The sequence below is a fragment of the Ambystoma mexicanum genome, chromosome 10 (genome assembly GCF_040938575.1).
Source record: "Ambystoma mexicanum isolate Mex_15411 chromosome 10, UKY_AmexF1_1, whole genome shotgun sequence".
NCBI lineage: Eukaryota > Metazoa > Chordata > Amphibia > Caudata > Ambystomatidae > Ambystoma > Ambystoma mexicanum.
Window position 1 is genome coordinate 1,529,763,998 of NC_090932.1, and position 25,472 is coordinate 1,529,789,469.

The 25,472-nt window shown below is 49.6% G+C and overlaps 1 protein-coding gene across 20 annotated transcripts in view; it reads right to left on the reverse strand.

The window, feature by feature from the left end:
* Positions 1–25,472, reverse strand: part of CIT (citron rho-interacting serine/threonine kinase) — a 2,264,529-nt gene that overhangs the window by 915,667 nt on the left and 1,323,390 nt on the right. For all 20 annotated transcript variants that reach the window (XM_069619729.1, XM_069619715.1, XM_069619714.1 and 17 more), the window contains one exon: positions 6,640–6,775. In XM_069619729.1, the coding sequence (XP_069475830.1) occupies positions 6,640–6,775 (136 nt within the window). The remainder of the gene's footprint in view (positions 1–6,639; positions 6,776–25,472) is intronic.

A 25,472-nucleotide genomic window follows, 5' to 3' on the forward strand; every position in this document is an offset into this window, starting at 1 on the left:
CCGTTGCAGCATATTGGGGTGCCTTAAGAAAACGCTGTGGACGAAGACGTGATGCCTTGCCCCCTTCAGCAGTTTCGGTGTCCTTTGTGCAGCATGGCTAATCTGCCATTGTCAAGCAACCCGAGAATATATGGGTTTTTCTGGCTCGGCGGGAGCTAAACATCACACAGTTCTGCTTGGCGGATGTCCACGATTCCGCAAATCTAATTTCAATGTGCCTTGTGGGTGTGTCAACGCCGGCCTCTGTGTTGCGGCACATCTTTGGGGTATTGCATGAGGATTCTCTGGTGGAGGAATCCGATATTAGAAGTTATTTTTTCGGTTTATGAATATTGCAAGTTTTGTGCTGACACCGACTGCAAATGGAGGAACATGACATGTATTATCACCTACAATATTGTTCCTGCTGATGTTTGTTATCAAATGACTTGTGATCTGAACTATATCAGCAAATGCCAGCAGCTGGATTTAAACAATGATCAAGGAGGCACTGATTGTGAGAAATGCTTATGTGCTCGATCAACGAGTTTGCTTATAGATGTTTCTAAAAATATGTTTTGTAATTTTACTGGTCTAACTGCCAGTCACCTGAATCATGTTAAACTTCCTATGGGTTTGTTGTTCTCTTGTGGGAACTATACATATTCATATATTCCTGCTAACATTTCGGGTGGCCTTTGTGCCTGAACAGGCCTTAGCCTAGATGATGTTTCCTTTGCAGCCTGTGTTTCGGCGGTCTATGCAATCTATTAATTATACTGCCATATCGCCCGAATGTGATTCTAAAGTGCATTTATTATCTGAAGCTGAAGTATTGGCAATTGCTTTTTCTTTAATAGGTATTTCGGGATTAGCAGCTGGGGACTATAAATCCCTGATCAAATTAGCCTGTTTAGTGGTTAAAGGGCTTAATGAAACTTCCCAAGATTTAACAGAGCTGTTCGATAAACATTTTAGAAAGGCTATTTTTCAGAACAGGGCTGCTATCGATTATTTGTTTTTGAAGCATAACTTGGGGTGCAATGGAGTGGAAGGGAAGTGCTGTTTTGATTTGGATGATATGTCCCGTTCTATTGAGAAACATATTGGTGGGTTAAAAGACCTCATTTAGCAAGTTACTAAAGACCAGGGAGGCAGCTGGTGGGAACAAGTGTGTTCATGTATTATAGATTCATTGCGTTATATTTATGTTTGGGTTTTTGTTATTTTTATTGTGTTGATTAGTTGTTGCATTTCTTGTATCCTGAATTTGTGGGGAATGTTTCGTCGGTTTTCGAGAACCGTCCTTTCATCCATAGGGTTAGGACAGTTGATTGTCCAAAGGGTGGAGTGCAGTGTATATGCGAAAATGAGCGAAAACAACATGGTGCCGGTGCATGGCCAATTTGGACATTCACTTCCATTATTGCAATGAAAGCCTAGGATTCTGTCGGCTCAATAAGCAAACGTAAATTCTGTAACGGTTGCGAGGTCACATAATGAGTTCAGATGAGCTAATGGTGGAGGATAGTTGTTGCATTGTCTGCTGAAATACGAGCCAAGAAGGGAGTCAGAGCTATGCAGGTGCAGGGATACAGAGTGCTGGGAACGGGTGCGAGGAAGATAAGCTGCGGTTTTCATGTCTGTCCTTCGGCCGGAGGCAGTTTGGTAACCATGAAGGGGCAGGGATTTCCCCATAAAGAGGAGAGGTACTCCTCATGGAAGGTTAGAGAGAATTGGAACCCCGGGTGATGAAGTCTCACTGAGAGGGAGGACACTCCACTCCAGACCCCGTTAGCACGTGTGATCTCTCTGCCTACCTGCTTTGGGACTGGGCAGTATCGTGGTGGCTGAGATGAAGTTTTCTTCTGCAACTACCCTAACGGTGAAGTTTATTTTTTATGTCTATGTATGATAAACCACATTCTATGTTTTAGTTGTTTATAACGTGTGTCAATAAAAGGCTTGTAAAGAGCCATTTATATTCTAATTATTGGTCCAAGTGTGGTTTATTGCCTCTCTGAGTCCAAGAACTTTTGGTCCTTGTAACAGGGCGAGTCTGAGGTACCTACACGTGTCCGAAAAGAAAAACAGCGCCCCAGCCCATCGGGCGTGCACCCGTGACTTGCCACTTGTGGCCACGGTTGTCGAAGATCATGCTATAAAATGGCATGCCCAAGTGTTTCTCTTAGATGTTGGTAGCAAATCCTGACATCCTCAGCCAGACTACTGGTGGCCACTGTCGTTGCGATGCAATCTGTTGTGTCAAGGCCAGACTGCAAAATCTGTTGGGAGGCATCATTGCCGTCTTTAATATGGGCGTCAAAGCCGTCCTGCATCTCGGCCATCATGAACCACAAACCAAAAGAAAATGTGGCGAAGGCACAAGAGATGTTGAAACACCAGAGACCTAGGCTCAAAGAGACGAAAATCTTCCTGCCCCATGTGTGCTAACATGTTTAGGGGCAAATACTCGAGGTGGTCTTGAGGTTCGCCATAGCGGCCTGTTCCACCAACTCTGAGGACACGTGGGCAGAAAGAAATAGTCTGGCAGGGCCTGCCTGTGATTCTTGGGCAGGTCGTGATCCATGGTGAGGGCTGACAATAGTTTGGCCCGCAGTTCCATCACATGCCCCTCTGCTGCCTGACTGAAAGGCAGCAAACCCTCATCCAATATGTTGGTCAGGTCATACTGCACCTTACGCTGTGAGGGGACGACAGCCCTAAATTATCGACCACATTCACCATCAGGCGCTGGAAAGCTGTCTGTGGCTTGACAGTGGTGGCAATAGGGATTATGTCCATCTCTGGTGAGGTGTCCACAACACTTGCATCCTGCAAGTCGGCTGCCAGGTATACCAAGTCACCCTGTTCCCCATAACACTCCTCTGGGAAGTCTCTCACTTCCCTGAGTGGAAGGGTTTCAGCCCGAAAGGGACAGGATCCCCTTCATCATCGCAAACCTCTGAGTGGAAGGAACTATTTTGGGATTCTGGTATCGTCAGCACCAGACAGCGCAGCTGGACCGGGATCATCGATCAAACCGCCAACATCTGAAGACTGAACAGTGTGCCCCTTCGTTGCGATCTTGTCTCATTTGACTGCAGACTCCATGGCAGCTCTTCCAAGTGCTGTGGGATCTGTCGGCTTGGCCAAAGCCATCTGCGCTGGCACGAAAGCCGATGGCGCTGATGCCGTTGCGTTGGGGCCAGAAGTGTAGGGGCCTTGGCGAAGATGCCTAGAGTCTTCATTCAGAAAGCTTCACATTCCTCTGGGGTAGAGGATTAGGTAGAAAAAGGTACCTGCAGGGCCTCTTCATGGCCCTCCTTGGAGTGGTGGCTCCTCTTCTTTGTAGAGGAGTGAATCAGCGAACAACCGCCAGGTGATCTTCAGCTATTGCAGTGCTGCTTCTTTTGTCCTTTCGGATAGGAGTGTCCCTCGGTGCTGCGATCTGTCCTGGCAACCTCGAACGAGGCGGCTTATCACCCTTCTCTTGTGGTGGAAGGTGAAGAGCTTTACTGTACATTCTCAAAGCGCACTCTGGTGCATTGATTGGCACAACACGCATTCCTGCACGTCGTGGCCTTCACCTACGAAGTAAAGGCATATGCTGTGCGGGCCCAACACGGATATCTGAAGCCTGCAATCCACACAGGATTTGAACCCTGATGATCATGTTGGATTCGCCATCACCATGAATGACGTAGCAACAAGTGCAGTAATTCCAATAAAGCTAAGAGCAGTGTTTGTAGTAGCGAACAGCGTGTGTGGAAAAAAGGAGGTGAGCTCACAGGGCGCAGCCCCACCATAGTTACTTGCCCAGAAGACCGGTGCAGGGCACGTAGATGTCTCGAGCAGAGCCGATGCAGAGACCTGCTGTGCCCCCTGCGGAAGGAAAGTTTCTGGAGAGCAGCTGCTGCTGGATAAAGGATATCATGGATGAGGAATCCGTGGGATGGAGGAGACCATTAGAAATAGATCTTTTCCTTAAGCTTCCAATTGCCTTTTTGTCCTATCTGTTGTCTTACTCTTCTTTTCCTTCTGTTTTCTAATGAAATCCCGACACCCCTAACTGAGCAGCAACATCATATCCGATTAACTTTCACTATCTTCATAGGCTTTGCATTTGAATAGCTAACATGCTACATCAATATTAAAAAGGGGACCTTTGAGTATTACTGTGGGTATTAAATTCAGATGTTTTATAGTTACATTCCTTCTGGAACCCAACTGTATTGCTCATGTCCAGTAAAATTAATTATGAATACAAATACCAAACGTTGGGGTCACACAGGTCCTTGAAGAATTGCATTCCTAGATGTGGTGCGTGAGGGACTCCCATCAAATACAGAACAAAAGTCCCTATATATCCCCTCTATTTGAGATTAAAGCCTCGGCTAGTGCCGCCCATGAAGTGGTGACAATGGGGCAATTCTGAAAAAAAGGAGCAACTTATCAGTTGGCAATCTGTGAGCAGATGAAGTTCCTGAGAGAAACACAGTTTCTGGTGACAGTATTGCTTTTCGAACAAGAGAAAAACCTAGCAGTGATAGTCTTGAAAATATGTGGTGAAAGGAAGCAAGGAATAATCTTAACACATTCTTGGTCAGCACAATTGCCCAATCAAATTCCATATTCCCTGCAAAGCCAATAAATTAAGCCAATAATGCTAATGCATGCATGGAGGGTGATTGTTGCCTTACAGATTTCCTGAATAGGAAATGTACCTGAGCATAAATTGGAGCTGCTTTTCCTACGGTAGAATGTGTCACCAGATCCTCGGAAACTTGAATCCTAGCAACCTTGCAGAACAAAGACACAGAAAACAATCCAGCAATATATTGTTTGTTTAGTGGCATTAGCCTTCCTTTTCACCAGATCATCAATAGCACTTCACAGGTCAAGTGCCATTGCAGGAACTAACACACCTGGCTCACTATAACAAATATATGCGTCACAGATAACAAAAAGAGAACATACAAAATACAATCAACAATGTGGATCCTAAAACCGTTGGCTCGTAAGGTGATAAAAACGAGGATATGTGAAACTGACCCTTTACAAACAGATCATACCAAACATCCTTATTTATCACACTGTGCCACCCACAATCACCAGTGATGCAACAGACAAGACCCATTTTTGTGGCCGGGGACAAAAACACAGGGGGTCAGAGAAAATAAACTCCTTTGTTATTCCATGACTCAGTGTTCGCTGCCTCTCTGTCAAATTGGTTTGTGAACTCTCCAAACAACTGGTATAATGAACATTCTTTAAGATATGCAGTCTCTTCAAGAGCTTTAACATGTTCCCTCCATATACCTGCATCCATCTGCGAGCCAGAATGAACCCTACACTCTCCCTAGCATCATACCCGGTTCCTTAAGATTTCTCCCCATTTTTAAAGTTTGGTTCATGGCACGTGGTCAAAGGGGATGGCAGGATAAGTGCTGTGTGGTAAAGTGAAAAATAAGTGAGAAAGCAAGGACTAAGATAACCAGAATCATGACAAAGGTAACCTCTCTTGACTCCGGTAACTTGCCCGCTCCCACTTCCAAATGTTTAGGAACCAGCCTGCAGGCCCCCCCCAAAGCAATGGGGAGGGGTGTCAATATATGCCAAGCATGCTCAAGCAAACAGGCTGCATAGAATTCCCTTGCCAGATGGCATCTTTTTCGCAAATAGACTCCAAAGCTTAATGCTCAGAAAGCATGAGGGATGCACTCTCAGCCTGAGATGGAGGACTCTCTAATGGGCCAATTAGCTTTAACAAATCATACTAAACACCTCATCACCACATTTCGAGTGAAAATGTGTCTTCTGAAGAATTGAGATACAAGAGTAGTCAAAAGAAAATACTTCCAATGATCAAAATGAATTCCTGTACCAATGGGAAGTAATAAAAGATGCGGCATTTTCAAGGATTGCAAGTAGAGAATTAATCTACTTGTCAACACCCAATCGCATTGTTAGTGGTTGGGTGCATTCTCTACTGCACTAATCATAAATAAATCCTCCTCTGAAATATTTCAGTGTTGGGAAACTAGAGTCTCAAGAAACAAACGCCTCATGCTATCCTAGCAGAGGAGAAGAAGGTGGGAACTGGATGGTAGTTTACAAGATAGGTCCTGCATTCTTGCTACCAATCAACTGGAGAAAAATGCCTAGAACCACCAATACATCGCGTTTAATAATGAATCCCTTAGAGAGAGGTAAAATGAAAATAAATGAATAGTGACTAACCAAAAACGAATGTAGCAAAACACTCCCACGAAAATGCAATACGTAGAACGTGGCAAAGTTACTCCCCTGCAAAAATGGGAGGCGACAGCCAAGTAAGAGTTTCTATGATGTACCAACAAGCAGGGTGCGACACTGGTGATGCACAAATATAGGGCCAGGTTAAGGACCATGAAGAAACCTGAAATACAGAGCGTGTCTGTAAAAGCTCTTAATGAGACAGTGTACCTTTAAGATTCCATTTTCCCTGTGGTGTAGGCAATTACCCCAGAGTAAATGATGCTGCCCGGCATGAGAACAGTGTAACAAGGACTTCTCTTTCTTCCCAGCCACCTACAAATGAGTCAAAACATTGACAACAAAGTAGTCGTATTTCATTTCTTTTTTAAAATGTGAAATAATTATGATGGCTTTACCCACCTTATCAGAGAGACTTTCAGCCTTCAGCTTTTGATCCTTCAATGCCTGCTGAAGAGCCAGAATCTCAGCTTTGTGCTCTTTGACTGCCACCTCCACTACTTGGCGGGATTCAGTGCTACGCTGATCTGCACGCATTCTTTATTGAAAAGAAGGAAAAGTGAAGTCTTTCAGATTCATAAAACATCAAGAAGTTCTGTCTTCACAACATTTCCATTTACAATGTGGTTCATAAGCCCTTAGAGGTCAAGTCACTCCCCTTCTTTACCAAAAAAATATATATGTCCTTTTGTAATAAGTTTATTTATTTATTTACATTTGTATAGCGCACTGCAGACCAAGGGCATTGAGGCGCTTTTTCAAGAAAGTGTACGTAGGCAAGAATACACATTTGAGGCATGGGGTTTCTTAGTTACAACATAGGTGGTAAGTTGCAAAGTACATTTAGGCAAGCATGGTAGTTTACAGTCGAGTACAAAGCAGGAGCTAGGCCTAACATTTCAGACAAAAAGCTTGGTTTTGATGGCTTTGCGGAACGCCAGGTGGGAGTCGATAGCCCTGATGTGTGGGGGAAGTGCGTTCCAGTGGGTGGCAGCAATACCTGGGAAGCTGGAGCCCCCAGCACGCACTCTGCATGTTGTGGGCTTGGTGATCAAGTTGGTGTAGGATAGCCTAGAGGGCCTTGTGATTGTGGGCATACCTATGTGCTGGGTGAGGTATGGTGGTGCTAGATCATGGAGGCATTTGTGGGTGATGGAGAGGATTTTGAAGATGTCTCTCTGTTTAACGGGAAGCCAATGCACCCGTTTCCTGAGGTCCGATATGTGGTCCTTTTTAGGAAATCCTTTGGCCGCCCTAAGAGCGTTGTTTTGAACAAGCTGGAGTTTGGCAATGTTTTTGCTGGATGTGCCTCAGAGGAGAGCGTTACAGTAGTCCAGTCTTGAGCCGATAGTAGCCCTAGCGATAGTAAGGCAGTTTTGTGTGGTTAAGAAGGGTCTTACTGCATTGAGCAGTTTTGAGTAGTAGGCCGATGAGGAGGCAATGGCGTTGACCTTGCCTGTTCATGGTGAGGTTGGAGTCTAGGTAGACTCCCAGGGTTTTAACTGTGTGGGACACGTCGATGGGTATATTATTGACGGTGAAGGAACGATATTCTTGTCGAGGTTGCCCAGGATGGTTGGTGAGCCAATGAGTAAGAGCTTGGTTTTGTCACTATTGAGGCACAGCCAATTTTCTGCCATCCAGGCTTGGCTGGTGCAGTAAATGGAAGGGTGATCCGGTCTGCCTCGTAGTCGCCTGTGAGAGGGATGAGCACCTGAGTATCACCAGCGTAGTTGGTGTATGAGATGTCCAACGTGTCAAGAAGGTTAAAGAGGGGCCTAGTAAATAAGTTGTAGAGGGTGGGCGCGATGCAGGAGCCCTAAGGCACCCCACATTTGATGTTACTGGGAGAGGCGCATGCCGAGTCAGAAAATACTTTTATGTCCCTTTCCTGTAGAAACGAGGTAATCCACGCACACGCTTTAGGGGAGAATTTGGCAGCAATGGAAAGGTGATGGCAAAGTGTGTTGTGGTCCACAAGGTCAAATGCGGCCGACAGGTCAAGGAGCAGAAGGAGCGCTGGTTTTCCGGGGTCTCTAATGTCCTCCATTTGATTTTCTAAGTCAAGGAGGGCCGTTTCGGTCCCATGTCGTGGCCAGAAACCAGACTGCCGAAGGCCCAGGAGGCGGTGGTCCTCAAGGAATTTTTGGACTTGCAGGTAGGCTGCTTTGTCCAGAATCTTGAGCAGGAAGGGGACAGTGGTAATAGGCCTGTAGTTCCCTGGTACAGAGGGGTCAAGGGAATGGATTTTTGAGGAGTGGTCGTACCCAAGCCTCTTTGAGGTCGGATGGGACATGGCCAGACTGGAAAGAGGCATTGATAAATGCTGTCGGGAAGGGGGCGAGGGTCGTGCCACAATCCTTAATGAGCTGGGCAGGGCAGGCGTCGCCCTTGCAGTTGGACGGTTTGATAGTTTTTAGGAGGGAGAGGACTCACGTCCTTGAAGTTGAATACTGGAGAGGAGTTGGTTGTAATCTCCTTGTTCAGGTTACAATTTTGAGAGGCAATTAGGAGTGTTAAGGCCTTTTGGTGAGCTAGGATTTTCGTTTGCAGGGTATTTAGTTTGTTGAGCATGGCGGATTGAGTGTCATTACACCATTTTTCATCCTTCAGGAGGGTAGGAGGCAGGGTGCATGGGGTTTATAGCTCCCTAAAAATGGCGAAGATTTCCTTGGTGCCGGATTTGGCGTTGGCTATCCTAGTGTTGAAGGAGTTCGCTTTGGCATGGATTATGCCCGATTTATAGTCTTTGGAGATGGTCTTGAAGGCTAGTTTGGTTGTATCATTAGGTTTGGCTTTCCAGGCTGCGAGGGCGGCACTTTTTTTGCACGCATTTGAAGCAGTTCCTGGGAGAACCAGGCATTAGTGTGCTTGGTTTTCTTGGCTTTCCTGAGAGTGAGGGGAGCAATAGAGTCAACTGTTTGGGTCATGGCTAGCTTGAAGGATCTGGCAAGAGTTTCCGGGTCCTGCGGGAAGGGAGCCTGGAGTGCGGGCACTTTGAAGAATGGAGTGATGTTTTCAGCCGTGAGTTGGCGAGAATTTCTGGAGGGAGGGGGATAGTGGGCATGGGTGGCTCTTTGGTGGTATCAAGGTCAAATTGGATGTAGTGGTGGTCGTACCACGGGATAGGAGAATTCTCAGTAATAAGTACTGGACAGTTGTGGTGGGTGATCCAGTCCAGTGAGCTTCCTTTGGAGTGCGTGGGATGGGCGATGGCTTGCGCGAATCCTAGGGTGGATAAGGCTTTATTTAGGGTGGCTGTGTGGGCGTCATTAGGGTCATTAAGGCCAAGATTGAGGTCACCTGTGAGTAGGACTTTGGATGTCTTTTTCAGGTTGGCGGAGAGGGAGTGGATGAGGGAGTCCTGGAAATCAGTGATAGGTCCCGGGGGGCGATAGACGATGTGGAGAGCCAGAGTCATGTTAGGGGAGAGATTGATTTTAAGTGGGAGGTAGTCGCAGCTGTGGTCGTCCTCTGTTCTTCTAATAGCAAGACTTTCTTTGGCAATGAGAGCTACTCCGCCGCCCCTAGGTCGTGAATATCCAAGGCATGGGCTAGGATAGATCTGGTGTTGACCAAACCACATTTCAGAGAGGTGGTGGCTACAGTACGGTGTGTGGGCTTAGGGGTTTGGGGAGAGGCTGAGGCGCCGGTGGCTGATGAATAACTTTTCCTCCGACCAACTTTGTTTTGAACTCTTGGCAAAGACTTAACCGCCAACTACTTTGAACTGTGTGATCCTCTGCTAAGACTCTGAACCATTAACATTGGCCCAGACCTATTGACTTGAATCCTAGTTGTAGTAGCCTTTTTTTTAGATTGCCCTGCCTATAACGTTTTGGTGCTATTGATTTTGAATAACCTGGTCTGTTCTCCCTTTTAAATTGCTGGAGTGCAATTTTGCTCACACTTAATTTTGAGCCTAACTTGCCCAGAATTGATTGGGGGTTGTTGTATATTAAGACTGATTTTCTGCTGCTTTATGATAGTGAACTGTTTTATAACTGATTAGTGTTCCCAAAGGTTACTGCATATGATTCTGCCTAACAACTGTAAAGCCTGCACCTGTTGCCCCTAAATTTCATTAGCACTTTTGATACATGCACAGGATAACAATTGGAAAAAAATGCGGAGGAACGTCTTCTAAGGAAGGCGTCTAAAATTGGCGAAAGGAAATCTGCCTCTGGGGCTGCTTGCTAGTGGATAATCAATCTCTATACAAAATATCTTTACGACTGGCATCTTTTCATGATAAACAACTCATTGTTAGAATCCCAAGTGACTTGGCTAACAACTATAATTTGGAATTAAGAGTTTCAAAAGATTTTAAAGGATAAGATAAAGCAGGTCTACGCTTTGCGAAAGATGGACAACAGAAAATATGGAACGGATCCAAGATGGCCCATGCCGTTGCCTATAATGTGAACTAAACACTAATACAGGGGTAAGGCTGAAGATTTTTTTTCCGACATGGAATGTGGGAGCAATATGTCAAACGAAGCTAGCAATAACTTGTGGGTTTGCATGTTTTGAATGTAGGGTGTGGTTAGGAAAGACCTCTCTTTAGGCAACTTTCCCTGCATATTCTATGGACCCCCAAACATTTTGTTTTCGAACATGTTCTAACTGTTGACAGGGAAGTCTCCCCTGGCCTTTTCCCCAATTCGTTATAGGAAGACTGATCAGTCTTTCAGACTATCAGTACTGTGAAACTAGGTTTCCTTCTGGTCTATTTAGCTTTTTGGTAACTTTTTTGCAGTGCACACAGCATCTTTCAATGCAGTGGGGATAGTTTTCTATTACCCTAGTGTTTTACCCTCTCCCTTGCCCGTTACAGCAGCATTCTTCCCAACTCTTAATTTCCCCCAGCTCTTCCCTTGCGATCTTCGAGTTATCATACAAAGTACAATATCGGCAAGTTGTGGGGGCACCATTGCTTCATATTGTGCCCCTGTAGGTATGCCATTACCCCTTTCCAGTCTCGTCAGAATGTCCAGCCTTCCCCCGATATGTGACCCACTCCATTGCAAGCAGCCCCCATAATTTTTGCAGCCAACCATTGCCTGTTTAGAGGTTGCCTCTGTTTCCAGCGTTTCGCTAGGGCCTACCATGCTGCTATCAGCATCATCATGAAAGCCTTCTTCTGGATTCAATCCGTCCGACTAATTTCTGGGACAAATAGCTTACACATCCATTCCCTGGGGGTCGGGGCCATGTCAAATGTGACCATTGATTTTATCTGGGAGAAAACGCTTGCCCAAAATGAACCGGTCATCCCACCATATGTGTTTCCAATCCCCGCTTCCCGAGCATCCTCTCCAACATTCCTGTGAGCTAGTCGTATACATTTTATGTACCTTTACTGGGGTATAGTACCACTGCATCATTACCTTATACCAGATTTCTCTCAACTGTATTGATCGCGTGAAGTTGGGGGTGCTAACACAGAGCACGGTTGCCTTGTTTGTTGGAATTTGAAGCCAGGTTGGTACAATGGATTGGAGCAGCATATACAGGACAGGGGGGTGTAGGGATGGGAGAGGGGTGAGGCAGTGGGGAATGTGCGGAGGGGTAGAGACAATTGTATCCGAAACAGGGGGTGAGTACTTGAGAATCGGGACTTGGAATGTCTGAGGTCTAAGTAAAAAGTTGAAATGTCAACGGGGAGGTTTTCTGAAATGACAGGGGATACAGCTGGCCCTGATACAAGAAACCCATATGGTACGTAAAGATTTGGACCTACTTAAGAGATAAGGGGGAGGAACAGTAGTTGCAACATCTTATTCTAAATACGCGAGAGGGGTGTTGATTTGGGTAGCAGCAGGGTGCCCCTACAGGCAGGCAGGGTGGTAACTGATGAGGTCGGCAAAACAGTAGCACATCAGGGTGTGCTGGAAGGCAGAGGCATTTGTGTGGTCAATTCCTTTCCTCCTAATGTGGAGGATAAGGAATACTTCCCATCGGTGATGCACTTGGTGGGAGGGTATCGTGAGGGGTTGTTTATACAGGGAGGGGATTTTAATTGGCTTTTACACCCTAACTTGGACAGTATGGGGAAGCTCATGTTTACTGAAACAACCAGCAGCATTTTCACTGCAGAAGATAGTAGGGGATTGGGACCAGGTGGAGTTGTGGATTGGAGCTCATGGGCAGGATCATGGTTACTTGTATTTCTCCGGGGTGCATGAACCTACTCACAACTGGATTACTCGTTTGTCTGGGCGGAACATTTCCTCAGATTTAGTGGTATGGAATACCTAGGAAGGATCCTTTCGGATTACTCACCCTTGGTAACAAACATGGGGGGGATATGACGGAGGTCACCACTGTGTTCCTGGAGACTCAGTCGCGGCTCTGGAGGATGGGCATTTAAAGAATCGCTGAAAGAAAGAGATGTTAGTTTATTTTTAAAACAAGGGCTTGGGGAACCCTATGGGAGGCGTTCAAGGTCACGGTTAGGGGAGCTTGTATAGCTAAATCAAATGAGGTCAAGAAAACTGTACAGGAGAAGTTACGAAAATTGGAAGGGGAGATGGTTACCCTAGAACAGGAAGCGGCTCCATGGCAAAACGGGCACAGAATTAACTGACACTTGGCATCTCATCGGGAGACACAGGACTCACTTTCAAGATTTGATGGGAGTCGGAGGAATATACGGATTCACATGGAGGGAGGGGACTTAACCGTCACCCAAGCAGGCATCAATGCAGCCTTTCAACACTTCTATCAATCTTTGTATATGAGCGGAGAGACATTCGGAAGAGGATGCACAGGAACTCCTAGATATGGCAGAATTGCCGGTCCTCGCGAGCAATGTCCGGGAAAAGCTAGATGGACCAATCGAAGAATCCGAAATATGTGAGGAATTACGGGCGATGGGAAAGTGTAAATCTCTGGTAGGGGATGGACTCCCGTGGAGTTCAACTGTAGGTTCGAGGAGCTATTGGTCCCCTGACTTAAGAAGTTCTATGGCATGGACTTTGAGACAGGGATTCTCCGAGAATCAATGCCGGAAGCAATAATAACGGCCCTATTAAAAGAACGTAAAGGCCATCTCGAGTGCCCATCCTATCGCCTGATTTTGTTATTAAATGTCGAAAATCCTGGGAAAGGTACTGGCTACCAAATTGTCCACAGTGGCCCCATGTCTGGTACACCCAGACCAGTGTGGGTTCGTAGGGGGTGGGGGGCGCAGCACCACAATGAATCTTCATCGGTTGCACCATGTGATGGACCACGTTAGGGACTCTCGAGAGGACATGGCGGTGGCCTCGTTCGACGCCATGACGGCCTTAGACTCCGTGGAGTGGGAATGGCTGTTTCGGTGCTGGGAGCCTATGGGATTGTGGACAACACATGTCGCTGGTTGCGATTTCTGTACAATAAACCAATGGCAAGAGTAAGAACGAATGACTGGGTGTCACAGCGATGGACATTAAGCAGAGGGACGCGGTAGGGGTGCCCAGTCTCCCCCAATATTGTTTGTAATGGTGCTGGAATCGCTGACGAGGTACCTTGGGAAAGAAATGAGACACGCAGGCCTCCTGGTGGGAGGGGTACGACACCTGATCTCCTTATACGCAGATGATTTGTTGTTATATGTGGGGAACCCACTGAACAACCTTCCAATCCTACTAGAAGTGGTGGGCATCTTCGCGAAAGTTATCAGGATATTGCATCAATACAGAAAAATCAGTGTTGTTACCATTAGGATGTCTCAGCGATCGGGGCCCGATGGCCCTCTTAGACTGGTGGACTCGTTTTGGTATCTGGGTATCCAGTATCAAAGAGACATTTGTATACAATACAGGTAGAGCACTCTCAGGGATAGGGGACCCAGTCCAGTTCTGGAAGACGTTACCGCCATCATTGATAGGCAGGGTAGCTTTATGCAAAATGATTTTTCACCCAAGACTCCTTTATTACTTTACAAACATCCCATATGCCATTAAGGTGGTCTTCATCAAGATGTTAGATGTACGAGTTGGGGAGCTCCTGTGGAATTTGGGGAGGAGAAGGGTCTCGCTGGCAACACTATGACGTCCACGTAAAGAAGGGGGGTCTCAACCTACCAAATTATGATCCATATTTTATGGCAGCCCAGCTACAAGCGGATTCTGGTGGGGAGGGGGGGGGGATTGGAGGGTGCTGACAGGGTCATTGGGGAGTCTCCCAGCTCATTGGAGTGGAATTACTGTGGGGAGCCGTTGGGGCGGGGTTTGGGGGCCCAAATGTTTTCTAGGTGGTACGGGAGATCTGGAAGAAGCGTTTGAGAAATAAGCAGGTAATGGGACTCTATAGTGCAAACTTACTGTGGAGCGCAGCCTCGGGGCTCTCAGGTCGGCAGTACGGAGAATGGGGTTCTCGGGGTTGATGGAGAAGGGGTGTACCTCAGTAGGGCCTTGTATGAAGGAGGTAAGGTGATACCAGTTAAGGAATGGAGGCAGCGATATGTGATTTCTAGGTGGCAGTTTCTAGCCTGCAGGACAATGGTTAAGCGCTTAGCGAGAATGTGGGTGGACATCCCGGAGGAACCCACTACAAATCCATTAATGCGCTACTGAATCGGGGGGGGGGGAGGTGTGGGGGGAGCTGTCCCCTGGGGAGGAGCTAGCAGTTAAGGTCAAGTGGGAAAGAGATGCAGGGGAACAGATCCCGGAAGCATACTGGGAGACCATGTGGGAGCAGATCCAGAAGACAGAGAAATGCTAGATTTCTATTGATAAAATTAAATGTCCTACATAGGGTATATGTAACTCCTTTTAAAACCACCAAAGGAGAAATCATTGAGTGCAGATTGCCCGAGATGTGGGGCAGGGCAAGCAGGGATCTGGCACATGTTGTGGAGGTGTTCAGTGATCATAGACTTCTGGCAAACAGTAGTATCAAAAATCAACAGGCTACTGGGCTCCAGTTTTTAATGTGTCCCAAAAGTATGCTTATGGGGATTACTACAAAGTGGGAAACACCATAAAACGCGGAGACGACTGGCCCAATTTATGCTAGTACTGACCAAAAGGAAAGCATTTATAGCATGGGAAAAAAAAACAGGGTCCGTCCTTGAGACAGTGGATGGAGGACATTCGTAGGTGGGGATGGCAGATCTAGATATCCTGAAGAGGACCCAATGTTCGAAGACTGGGTGGTGTTGGATTGGAGTCAGCTGTTAAATGAGTTGCACTCCTCAGCACACCTGAACGCCCCGTAGGGGCAGGGGGGGGGGTTAATGTCTGCTGAACTGGAGGGGCCTGAAGGGAGGGAGATAGGTGACACTGGGGCAGTCAAATGGGGTGAATGGGGGAGTGAAGGAACCAGAATGTGGAATATGTATGGTTGTGCCCCTGCTGGATTTGTGTACCCTTGAACTCATGGCAATGTATTGTGACTGTTAACCTCAAAGTGTGAATCCACTCAGACTTTACCTTGGAACTGTATGCAGGCTGCTCTGCTTAGAGAAGGTTACGGAAATAACAATGACGCATTGCCACCTATATTGCCACTCAACCCGGTCGTATGCCTTTTCGGCATCTACTGATATTAGCACTGAAGGAACCTGGCGTTTCGTAATTTTATTAGATCAGCAATCAGTGTCAGAAGTATTGGGGATAATCTAGCTGCCAGGATGGACGTATATAATTTTGTGTAGTTCATCAACGCAATGAGCCTACAGGAACCGCAATGTGTCCCATCCTTATTCGGCTTCTTAAACGCCACCACCTCTGCTTCTGTCATGGTCTGGGTCACTCTCCCCTCGTTTGCTATTGCGTTAAAGAGATTAGTGAGCTTGGGGGGGCTAGCTTCCCACTGCGTTTCTTATACAAAACTGCCGGAAAGCCATTGGGTCCGGGTGCTTTATTCAAAGGTAGAGATTTGATTGCCGCCTCTACCTCTTCTACCAATATCTCCCTCAAATATTCCACTTTCCATGGGCGCGACATTTAGCAATGGTATCAAGTCAATGTAGTCCTCGGTCACGTCTTGATTCAGGCTCCCTGAGGTATATAATGATTCATAAAATTGCAAACGTCTCTGCTATATCCGCCGACTGTCACTAACTCCCCTCGCGGTTGCACTATTTTTAAGATGGTCTGGGCTGAAGCAGTGGTAATATGATAAGTAATTTATAACACGCCTGTACACAAGTGTTTCTAGGCGCGACAAGACAAGGGAGGGAAGACAGAGGAAGGACAGAACAAACAATCTTACTAGGCCTTGTGTCATTCAGATCGTGCAAGTGCGATGCGCAAGTGCAGGGGGGGAGGAAGAAAGGGAAGTGAAAGGGAGAGGGAAGGGAAGTGCAATTAGGGCACATTGCTCTGAGTAAGTGCAGGAATGAGCGAGAGAGGAGAGGAGGCTGAGGGGAGACAGAAAAAGCTTAGTGTCATCGCATAACACTGAAAGTTAGAGGAGAAGTTAGAGATAAGGTGGGCCAGAAGGGCCAAGTAGCAAGTAGTCATTAAAGAGCAAGGATGAGAGATTAGAGCCCTTAGGAACACCACATGTTGTTAGGCAGAAACTTGTGCAGTTCCCTTACGGACCACTGCAAAAGATTTAGGACTACAGGTGGTTGGCAGTAAACCCAATTGGTAGCAGTCTGTACCACCCAGATTTACCTGGTAGCTGTGGCTGAGCAGTCAGACTTCTCTCAAGATGAGTTAGGCAGTATATAGAGTATACGCAATAGGTACAGAAATACAGTAGCACAAGCAAACACTGACCAGAGCTTTGGTGTAAAAGTATATAACTATTTAAAGACACACTTGTAATTTACACTAGAACAAAAAGAGGTAAGTAAATTCAACACAGTCACTATTATATATATACAACCCTGATTACTTATTAGACAAGTCTTAATGAGAAACACAACTTATTTTCAGACGGAGGTGAGCGCTTAACATAAGATGGCACTCTAATAAGTTATTAAAAAGAGAGGGAAAAAGGCAGAGTTATGAAAGCACACAAATTTCAATACTTGTCAAAGAACCACAGTGAGGCAGGTTAGGCAGGGTCTACTGGAGAGCAAGGATGTTCAAATGCCAGGCCCACTCTTAGAGAGAGCAAGCGAAATTTGTCCAGGATCACACAGTGGGTTTATGCCCAAAGAGTCTTTGTAGATAGTTCACAAAAGATTGAGATCAAGTCAGGAAAAGTTAGTTAACAGGCCCCAGGCTAACCCAGGTTAGAAAGTCGAGGATTTACTGTCTCCCCGAACGATCTGTCGCAAGGGAAGCCAGGCGGGACACAGTACCTGAAAATGGGAAGAACGCTCTAGCGGGGGCAGTTGTTCCTGGCAGCGGGTGCAGGTCGTGTTTCGTCCAGAGGAAGAGGAGGTCTCGACGTGGAGGAAAGCTGAAGGTCGTTGCACTGCCAGGGAAGAAACCAACCGCAGAGTTTCCCGGTTACAAGGTACCACCCTTTTCTTCGTGGTAGTGGTAAACCGTGGTATTCCGGTTGCCGGGGTGCTTGGCATGGGCAAGGTGGCCATGAGATGGTCCAGGAAGGCGAAAAGACGGGCAAGGAACAAGTTACTTACCTGTAACTGTTGTTCTCCAGCATGGGTCTGGCATGGATTCACATGCTCATGAATATTCCCCATCGTCAGGCCGGGAATCCTCGGTATAGAAAAAATCATTATCAGATTTGTTTCTGATCTGTCTTTCTCAGTAGTAACCAATCACTGGTCTCTGGGTCATACTGCCCCCAGCCAATGACTGCCCTCTCCCTAAGCCCCGCCCCTGGCAGCCATCCTCAGATTTGGTAGCACGTGAAGTGGCAGTATGACCAAGTGAAGAGCCGCAGAGGGGTAGGCAGGAGGGTTCGCATGTGAATCCATGCCAGACCCATGCTGGAGAACAACAGTTACAGGTAAGTAACTTGTTCCTTCTCCAGCATGGAATCTGGCATGGATTCACATGCTCATGAATATAAGAATACATAGCAGTATACACATGCACAACCACGGGAGCTGGCAAAAGGCTCAATATCAAGCAATACAACAACTCAACATTAAGCAACTCTTACCTCCTCATCAGGCTCACCTTAGGCGAACAGGTTGCGCAGCACTGCCTGGCCGACTCTGGACTCCTCCCTGTAATCCCGGTCGACGCAGTAGAATCTCGTGAAGGTGCGCGTCGACCTCCACGTAGCAGCCCTGCAGATGTCGAGCAGGGGCACACCAGACAGGAACGCCGTAGTAGCAGCGATCACTCTGGTCGAATGGGCCCTCGGGCGGCCTGGCAACGGTCGGTTTGCCAACCGGTGACAGTGCATGATGCAGCCGGAGAGCCATCTTGAAATGGAAGTCTTCGAGAGAGCCTTCCCTTGATTCACAGGTCCAAAGTTCACAAACAGCTGTGATGTCTTCCGAAAACTCTTTGTGCGGTCCACGTAGAACTTCAGCGCTCTAGCTACATCCAGCTAGTGCAGAGTCCTCTCAGCCGGCGACGAAGGCGACGGGAAGAAAACTGGCAACACCAAGGGCTTGTTGAGGTGGAAGTCCGACGGCACCTTGGGCATGAAGGAGGGGTGCGTCCTCAGCACCACCCTTGTGTCGTGAAAAGTCAAGTATGGAGGCTTGCAAGACAGGGCCTGGATCTCTCCCACTCGTCGTGCAGAGGTGATGGCCACGAGGAATGCTGTCTTCCACGACAGAAACTTCAACGGCACTGAATGCATAGGCTCGAATGGGGCCCCCATGAGCATAGTCAGCAACACGTTGAGCTCCCAGGCCGGGGCAGGGGAATGATCGGAACAGTCCTTTCATAAATTCCTTCACCAGTCGATGAGACCACAAGGACGCCCGTCCTGTAGTTCTGGTGTAACATGAGACGGCAGCCAGATGTATCTTGATGGAAGCGTGAGACAGGCCAGCCTTGGCCAAGGACAATAGGTTTGGCAATACTTGAGGGGCCGTAATCTGCAGAGGGCTAATCTTCTGTGCACGGCACCAGACAGAGAACCTCTTCCATTTGTGTCCGTAGCACTTGAGAGTTGAGGATGCCCTGGCCTTCGCAAGAACCTCTGCAGTCGGCCGGGATGTCGTATCCTCTAAACTCTAGTGCTGCAGGAGCCAGGCCTGCAAGTTCAGCGACTGTGGTTCGTGATGAAGAATGGCGCCTCCTTCTCTGGAGAGAAGATCTGCGTCCGTCGGCAGCATGACTGGTGTGGACGCTGACATGTCCAGAAGGTCTGGGAAACAGATCTGCCTCGGCCACGCCGGTGCGACGAGGATCATCCTGCACTGGGACCTCTTGAGCTAGTTGACGAGCCGGAGTAGAAACAGCAACGGCGGGAACGCATAAAGGAACAGGCCGTCCCAAGGGAACGAGAAAGCATCGCCCATGCTCCTCGGTTGGGGAAACCTGCTGGCGAACCTCCAGCACTCGGAGTTCGCCGCCGTCGCGAAGAGATCGATCTGGGGTTCGCCCCATCGTCGGAAGAGTCGGTCCACTTGATCCTGGCGCAGTTCCCACTCGTGGCACGAGCGCAGCTCTCTGCTGAGTGAGTCGGCAATGGTGTTTTTTATCCCTGCCAGATGAAAGGGTACCAGAAACATCCCTTGGGCGACGGCCCAATGCCACAGATCCTGGGCTTCCTTGGATAGGGCAGGGGATCTGGTTCCGCCCTGCTTCCGAATGTAAAACATCGTGGTGGTGTTGTCAGTGAAGATCCTCACCACCTTGTCCTTGAGGGACGGAAGGAAGGACCTGAGGGCCCAGAACACTGCACGGAGCTCCAAGATGTTGATGTGGAGAGTCTTCTCCTCCGGAAGCCAAAGCCCTCTCGCGTGGAGACCCCCGGTGTGCTCTCCCCAACCTTCCAGGGAGGCATCCGTCGTCACCGTCACCTGGTGGGCCGGGGCTAGGAAAACTGTTCCTGCCGCCAGATGAGAGCGGACACCCCACCATCTTATCGCCTGACGGAATGCTTCGTCGAGCGGGATCCTGTCCTCGAAGCTGCCTGTCGTCTGGATCCAGTGGGCGTCGAGGAATTCTTGTAAGGGCTGCATCCGAAGTCTGCAGTAGCGCACCAGATAAATGCAGGAGGACATCATTCCGAGGAGGGACTTGATAGACCTCACTCTGGCCACGTCCGTGGCCAGCAGACGTTGCACCTTTCCCAGGATGGTCCTTATCCTTTCCTCCGACGGTGAGGCCCGCCGCGCCACTGTGTCCAGCTGTGCTCCCAGAAACAGGGCGACTTGCGACGGGACCAGGTGGGATTTTGGAAAGTTGATGGAGAACCCCAGGTCCATGAGCAGCTGGACGGTCTTCGCAGTGTGTTCCACGGCAAGCTCCCTTGTCCTTGCCCGTATGAGTCAGTCGTCCAGGTAGGGGTAGATGTGGATCCCCTGCAGGCGCAGCCGCGCCGCCACCGGTGGTAGGCACTTGGTGAACACCCTGGGCGCCGATTTTAATCCAAACGGGAGGGCCTTGAACTGGTAGTGCCGCCCTTTGACCACGAACCTGAGGAACTTTCGGTGTCTCTTTAGAATAGGGATGTGGAAGTATGCATCCTCCAAGTCCAACGACGACAGGAAATCTCCCTCCTCCAGCTGTCCCAGCACGTGCTGGAGGGTGACCATCCGGAACTTCTGTGCCTTGATGTATTTGTTCAGTCGTCGCAGGTCCAGGATGGGACGCCATCCTCCTGTCTTCTTCTTTACGAGGAAGTATCTTGAGTAAACTCCGGAGCCCCGAAGCCTCTTTGGCACAAGCTCGATGGCACCTTTCCTGAGCATCGCCCTTACTTCCAACAACAGTTGAGGGACGTGATTTTCCTTCCTGGCCACGGGAGGAATGCGGGGGCACCTCTTGTGGAACTTGAGGGCGTGCCCCAGGGCCAGGGTGTCCAGCACCCAACGGTCGGTGGAGATGGACTCCCACACGCCCACGAACTTCGTCAGCCGACCTCCCACCGGGGGTGCTTCGGCGGGGGCCCGACCCCACGGTCGGTTCAATCTTGCTTGGAGGCCGCTTTGCCTCCTTGACCACCTTGGCAACGACGGCGGGATCCACCAGACTTGCCGCGTCCCCTGTAGGCCTCCTGCGACGAAGATCTTGCCGCTTGACGGTACATAGAGGAGCTGCTGCTGGCTCCCTTGGAGGCACCCTGTCTGCCTCCGGCGCTCCGAAAGGACGGCCGTCGCTGTTGGAGCACCCCCAGTGCACGGGCCGTCTCCGTGTCCGTCTTGATCGCCTGAAGGGACTCATCAACCGCCTTGCCAAAAAGGTTGTTCCCATCGAAGGGCATGTCCAAAACCTTGGTCTGTACGTCTTGGCGGAAATGCGTCGCCTTGAGCCATCCTCGTCGTCTCAGGCAAACGCTGTTGCCCAACTGACGGAAACCGGTGTCGGCGATGTCCGTAGCCACCTGTAATGGCGTGGTCCGAGGCAATCTCACCTTCCTGTAAGATTTCCAGGGCCTCAGCCCTCTTGGCGTCCGGAAGGAAGTCCAACAGAGGGACGATCTTGAACCACAACTCCCTGTCGTAGCGGGCTACGATGGCCAGGGAGTTGGCCGCCTTAATGGTCGTCGCTGCAGATGAGATGACCCTTCCCATCGCATCCAGCTTCCTACCTTCGCCGTCCGGCGGGGAGGTTGAAGTCGAGGCTGATGCCCCCTCCCTCTTTCTTCTTGGCCGCCGCCGAAACGACCGAATCCGGGGTAGGTTGCGCCCTAAGGCACAAGGGGGCAGCGTCGGGAACCCGGTACTTCTTCTCGTACCGGTCCCTCTTCGCCGGAGCCATGGCAGGGTTCTTAAGGAGGGCGAGCCCCTCATCCCAGATGTCATCAAGAAGCGGTACGGCGAGGACCGTCTTCCTTTTAGCCTTGCGCCGTTGATAAAGGAACCCTTCCTTCTTTTCTTCGGGGCAGAGCTGGAAGAGCTCGGATGCCCTGGAAATCATAGCATGGAAGGATCCAATCTCGTCGGGTGGGGACGCCCGGGCAGAGGGCGACGGGGGACACGTCCCGTCATCGCCTCTGTCGTCATCCGTACCCGTCGTAGTCGTGTCCATGCCTGTATCATTCCCGTGGGTAGTGGACCGGGGGGAAGGCAGAGAAGGCCGCAGAGGCGGGAGAGGAGGCCTAGGATGCGTCCTCCTCCTCTTAAGTGGTGGGCTCCCCAAAGGTCCTGGCTCCGGTTCCCCCGTCGGGTCTGGCTCAGGTACCTCCGTCGGGGGAAGGGGCATCCTAGTCCTTATCTCGGAGCATAAGGACTGGATGGCTGACAAAATGGCCGCCGAGGTGTCCTGCGGCGCCGGAAACGACGGGAGCGAGGGCTCTTGGGGAGCCTCGTCTGCGTCACCATCGCCCTCGTCGTCGCCCTCGTCGGGATCCCTCCCGATGGGCTGGGCCTCCTCCACGACTTGGATGAGCTCCTCTTCAGAGGTCGTGTCCGTATCCACGACGGCCACCAGCCCCTCCCCCACCCTTTCCAACAAGGACTTCGTGGGGGTCTTCTCGATGGGCCTGAAAGACGACTCCCTCTGCGGTGGCAGGGAGACTCTGGTACCAGAGGGCGCCTCCACTGGTGTAGCCTCCACAGGCTGAGCCAGGGCAGCGGCGACAACCTCGATCGAGGTCTTAGCAGGGTGAATTAAGGCCAACGTCACCTTCTGTACGCCTGGGGCCTTCACCTTGGGGGGAGGGTCCGAGCCTCGCTCCCCCTCTGCCGGAATCTTCGAGATCGACCGGGGCCTCTCCAGAAGCTTCGCCGGGTTCTCAGACTTCCTCTTACCCGAGCCAGAGCGTTGGCTCGAGGTCGATGGCACCGGGGAGGATGCGCTCTGCCTGGCAGCCAAGGAGCCTGACCGTTCGGCGCTCCCGGTGTCCGCGGACTCGCTGTGCTTAGCCTTTTGTTGGGCCCCCATCGCCGGGGCACCCTCACAGGACTTAGAAGACCGCTCCGACTTCTTTTTCTTCATCTCGCCTGGCGGGCTCTTACCTTCCAGCCAGTTGGCGAGTCGGAGGTGGCGATCCTTCATGGTCGGCTCCGACATGTTCCCACAAAACACGCAGTCCTTTTCCTTGTGCGTCTTGTCCTCATGGAGACAGAGGCATAACGAATGCTCGTCCTCCTTGAAAACGTTCTGAAGCTGGCATCCAGGGCAGGTCCTGAACAGCTTCCCGGGCGTCGAGCTCCCTTTCTCCTGGGCCATGTCTGGGGTAGGCCTCGGAACTGCTGGAATCCTCCAAAAGCGTAACTCGACGAAATCTTCACCCTTGAGGGGCGTAGAACTCCGAAACGGATCCCTGTTGATCGGAAGTAGAAACGGTGGAGCTTGAGGCTCTATTTAACCGAAAAAATGAGAAAATCTCCTGACAAAAGCGCGAAAACGCAGCAAAAGCTCGAGAGCTACAGCACGAGGACTCCCAACACTTGAACGTGCGGTAAAAATCTGAGGATGGCTGCCAGGGGCGGTGCTTAGGGAGAGGGCAGTCATTGGCTGGGGGCAGTATGACCCAGAGACCAGTGATTGGTTACTACTGAGAAAGACAGATCAGAAACGAAACTGATACTGATTTTTTCTATACCAAGGATTCCCGGCCTGACGACGGGGAATATTCATGAGCATGTGAATCCATGCCAGACCCCATGCTGGAGAAACTGGTTATCCCCACCAGTCAAAGGAAGAAGACTCTCCGTGCTGGAGATCTCCTCTGTCGTCGGGAAAAGTGATGAGACGGTTCAGCAAGGCTCCACCGGTGGTGTCGTTGCAGGTCGGCTCAGCTTCTCCCTCCTCGGATTCTTTAGGTCCTGTGGCGACTTTTGAAGTTCCAGTCCCCAAAGCCCTGCTTTTATGCAGAAAACCCCCATTCATTCAGCCTAGCTGTCACTCAAACATGCTAAGTGGTAAGCCGGGCGGCTCACCACTTGGGCCAATCACACAAGAGTGCGACTTGAGTTGCCGAGGCAACTCAGTCCAGGGTGCCTAAACCCCCTCCCACACCCCCTGTGGTACCCAGACAGAGTGGCACCACTTTTGGAGGCTTCTGTGGAGAAGCCCGCCAAAAAGTGGAACAAAGGGCTCGACTTGGGTTGGAGTCACAGAAGCGAACACAAACGCCATTTTGGAACCAAGTTTCGGCAAAAAATACCTACCAGTGAATTTATATTAATTTAATAAACCGGCGGTATGTTCGAGGCTATATTAAAAAGTGGTAGCCTCGAACAATGGGAAAATCCCATAGGAATATATTCGCGGTCGAATATAAAAAGTAGTATCCACTGCCACCAGCCAAAACTCGGTCGGGGGGGGGGACTGGACAGTGCCCCCTTGAACAACAGACCCCGGGGCAATCGAATTGCCCCGACCAGTACGTCCACAATATGATGGTTTGTACTGGTTCGGTTCACAATTTGAGAATCAGAGATCCTAGGATACCCTCGGGCCGACCCTGTGGCCCAGATTCGAGTAAACATCTGGGGCAAACCCCTTCCGGAGACAGTCTATACCTCCCATCGTATTCCAAGATCTCTCCCCAACTTCCCCGTCCTGGACCATTCTCAATTGTCCTTAGTTTATACGGTCATATCTCCCATCTAGTGTAAAAAGGAGGCCAAAGGGGAAGGTCCACTTATACGAACGTGTTTGGCATTGAGCGCCCTTGTCACTGGGCCCAAAGCCATGCGTTTCTGGAGTGTCGACATCGCTAGGTCTTGAAATAGCTGTACGTGACCCATTTATAGCGACACTCGTCTGTCCCCTCAGCGGCTCGTAGTATTCTCTCCTTCTGGCAGTATGATGACAGGGCCACCAGCACATCGCTCTGTCTCGCTCCTGGATCTGCCCTCCTGGAACCCACCCTATGTATCAGATCAATCGCCACAGCCGCCGGTGCCGTATCCAGCAACAGGACCCCAAAGCACTGCTGTATTGTTCCTTTCAGCTCTGTATCTTGAACTGTTTTACTAAGCCCTTTTCCCCAGATATTAGATTGGCGTGAGCGATTCTCCAAGTCTTCAGCCTATATTCCCACATTCTGGGCCACTCTAGCCATCTACTCCAAAAATTCGCTATTTTGCCTCACCCCTCTTACGACATCTCGGTTAGTCCCTGCTCAGGGGTGTCCACTCCATCTCCCAAGCTCATCACTTCTCCTCGGACCTCCTTCAAGGAACTGCGCAGTTCTTCCTTCAGTGATGCAAATTGATTGTGGAAGGTTGCCATACTTGCCTCCAGATCCCTGAGAAATTCTTTTAAGTCGTCCTTGTTGAGGGCCATATTTTC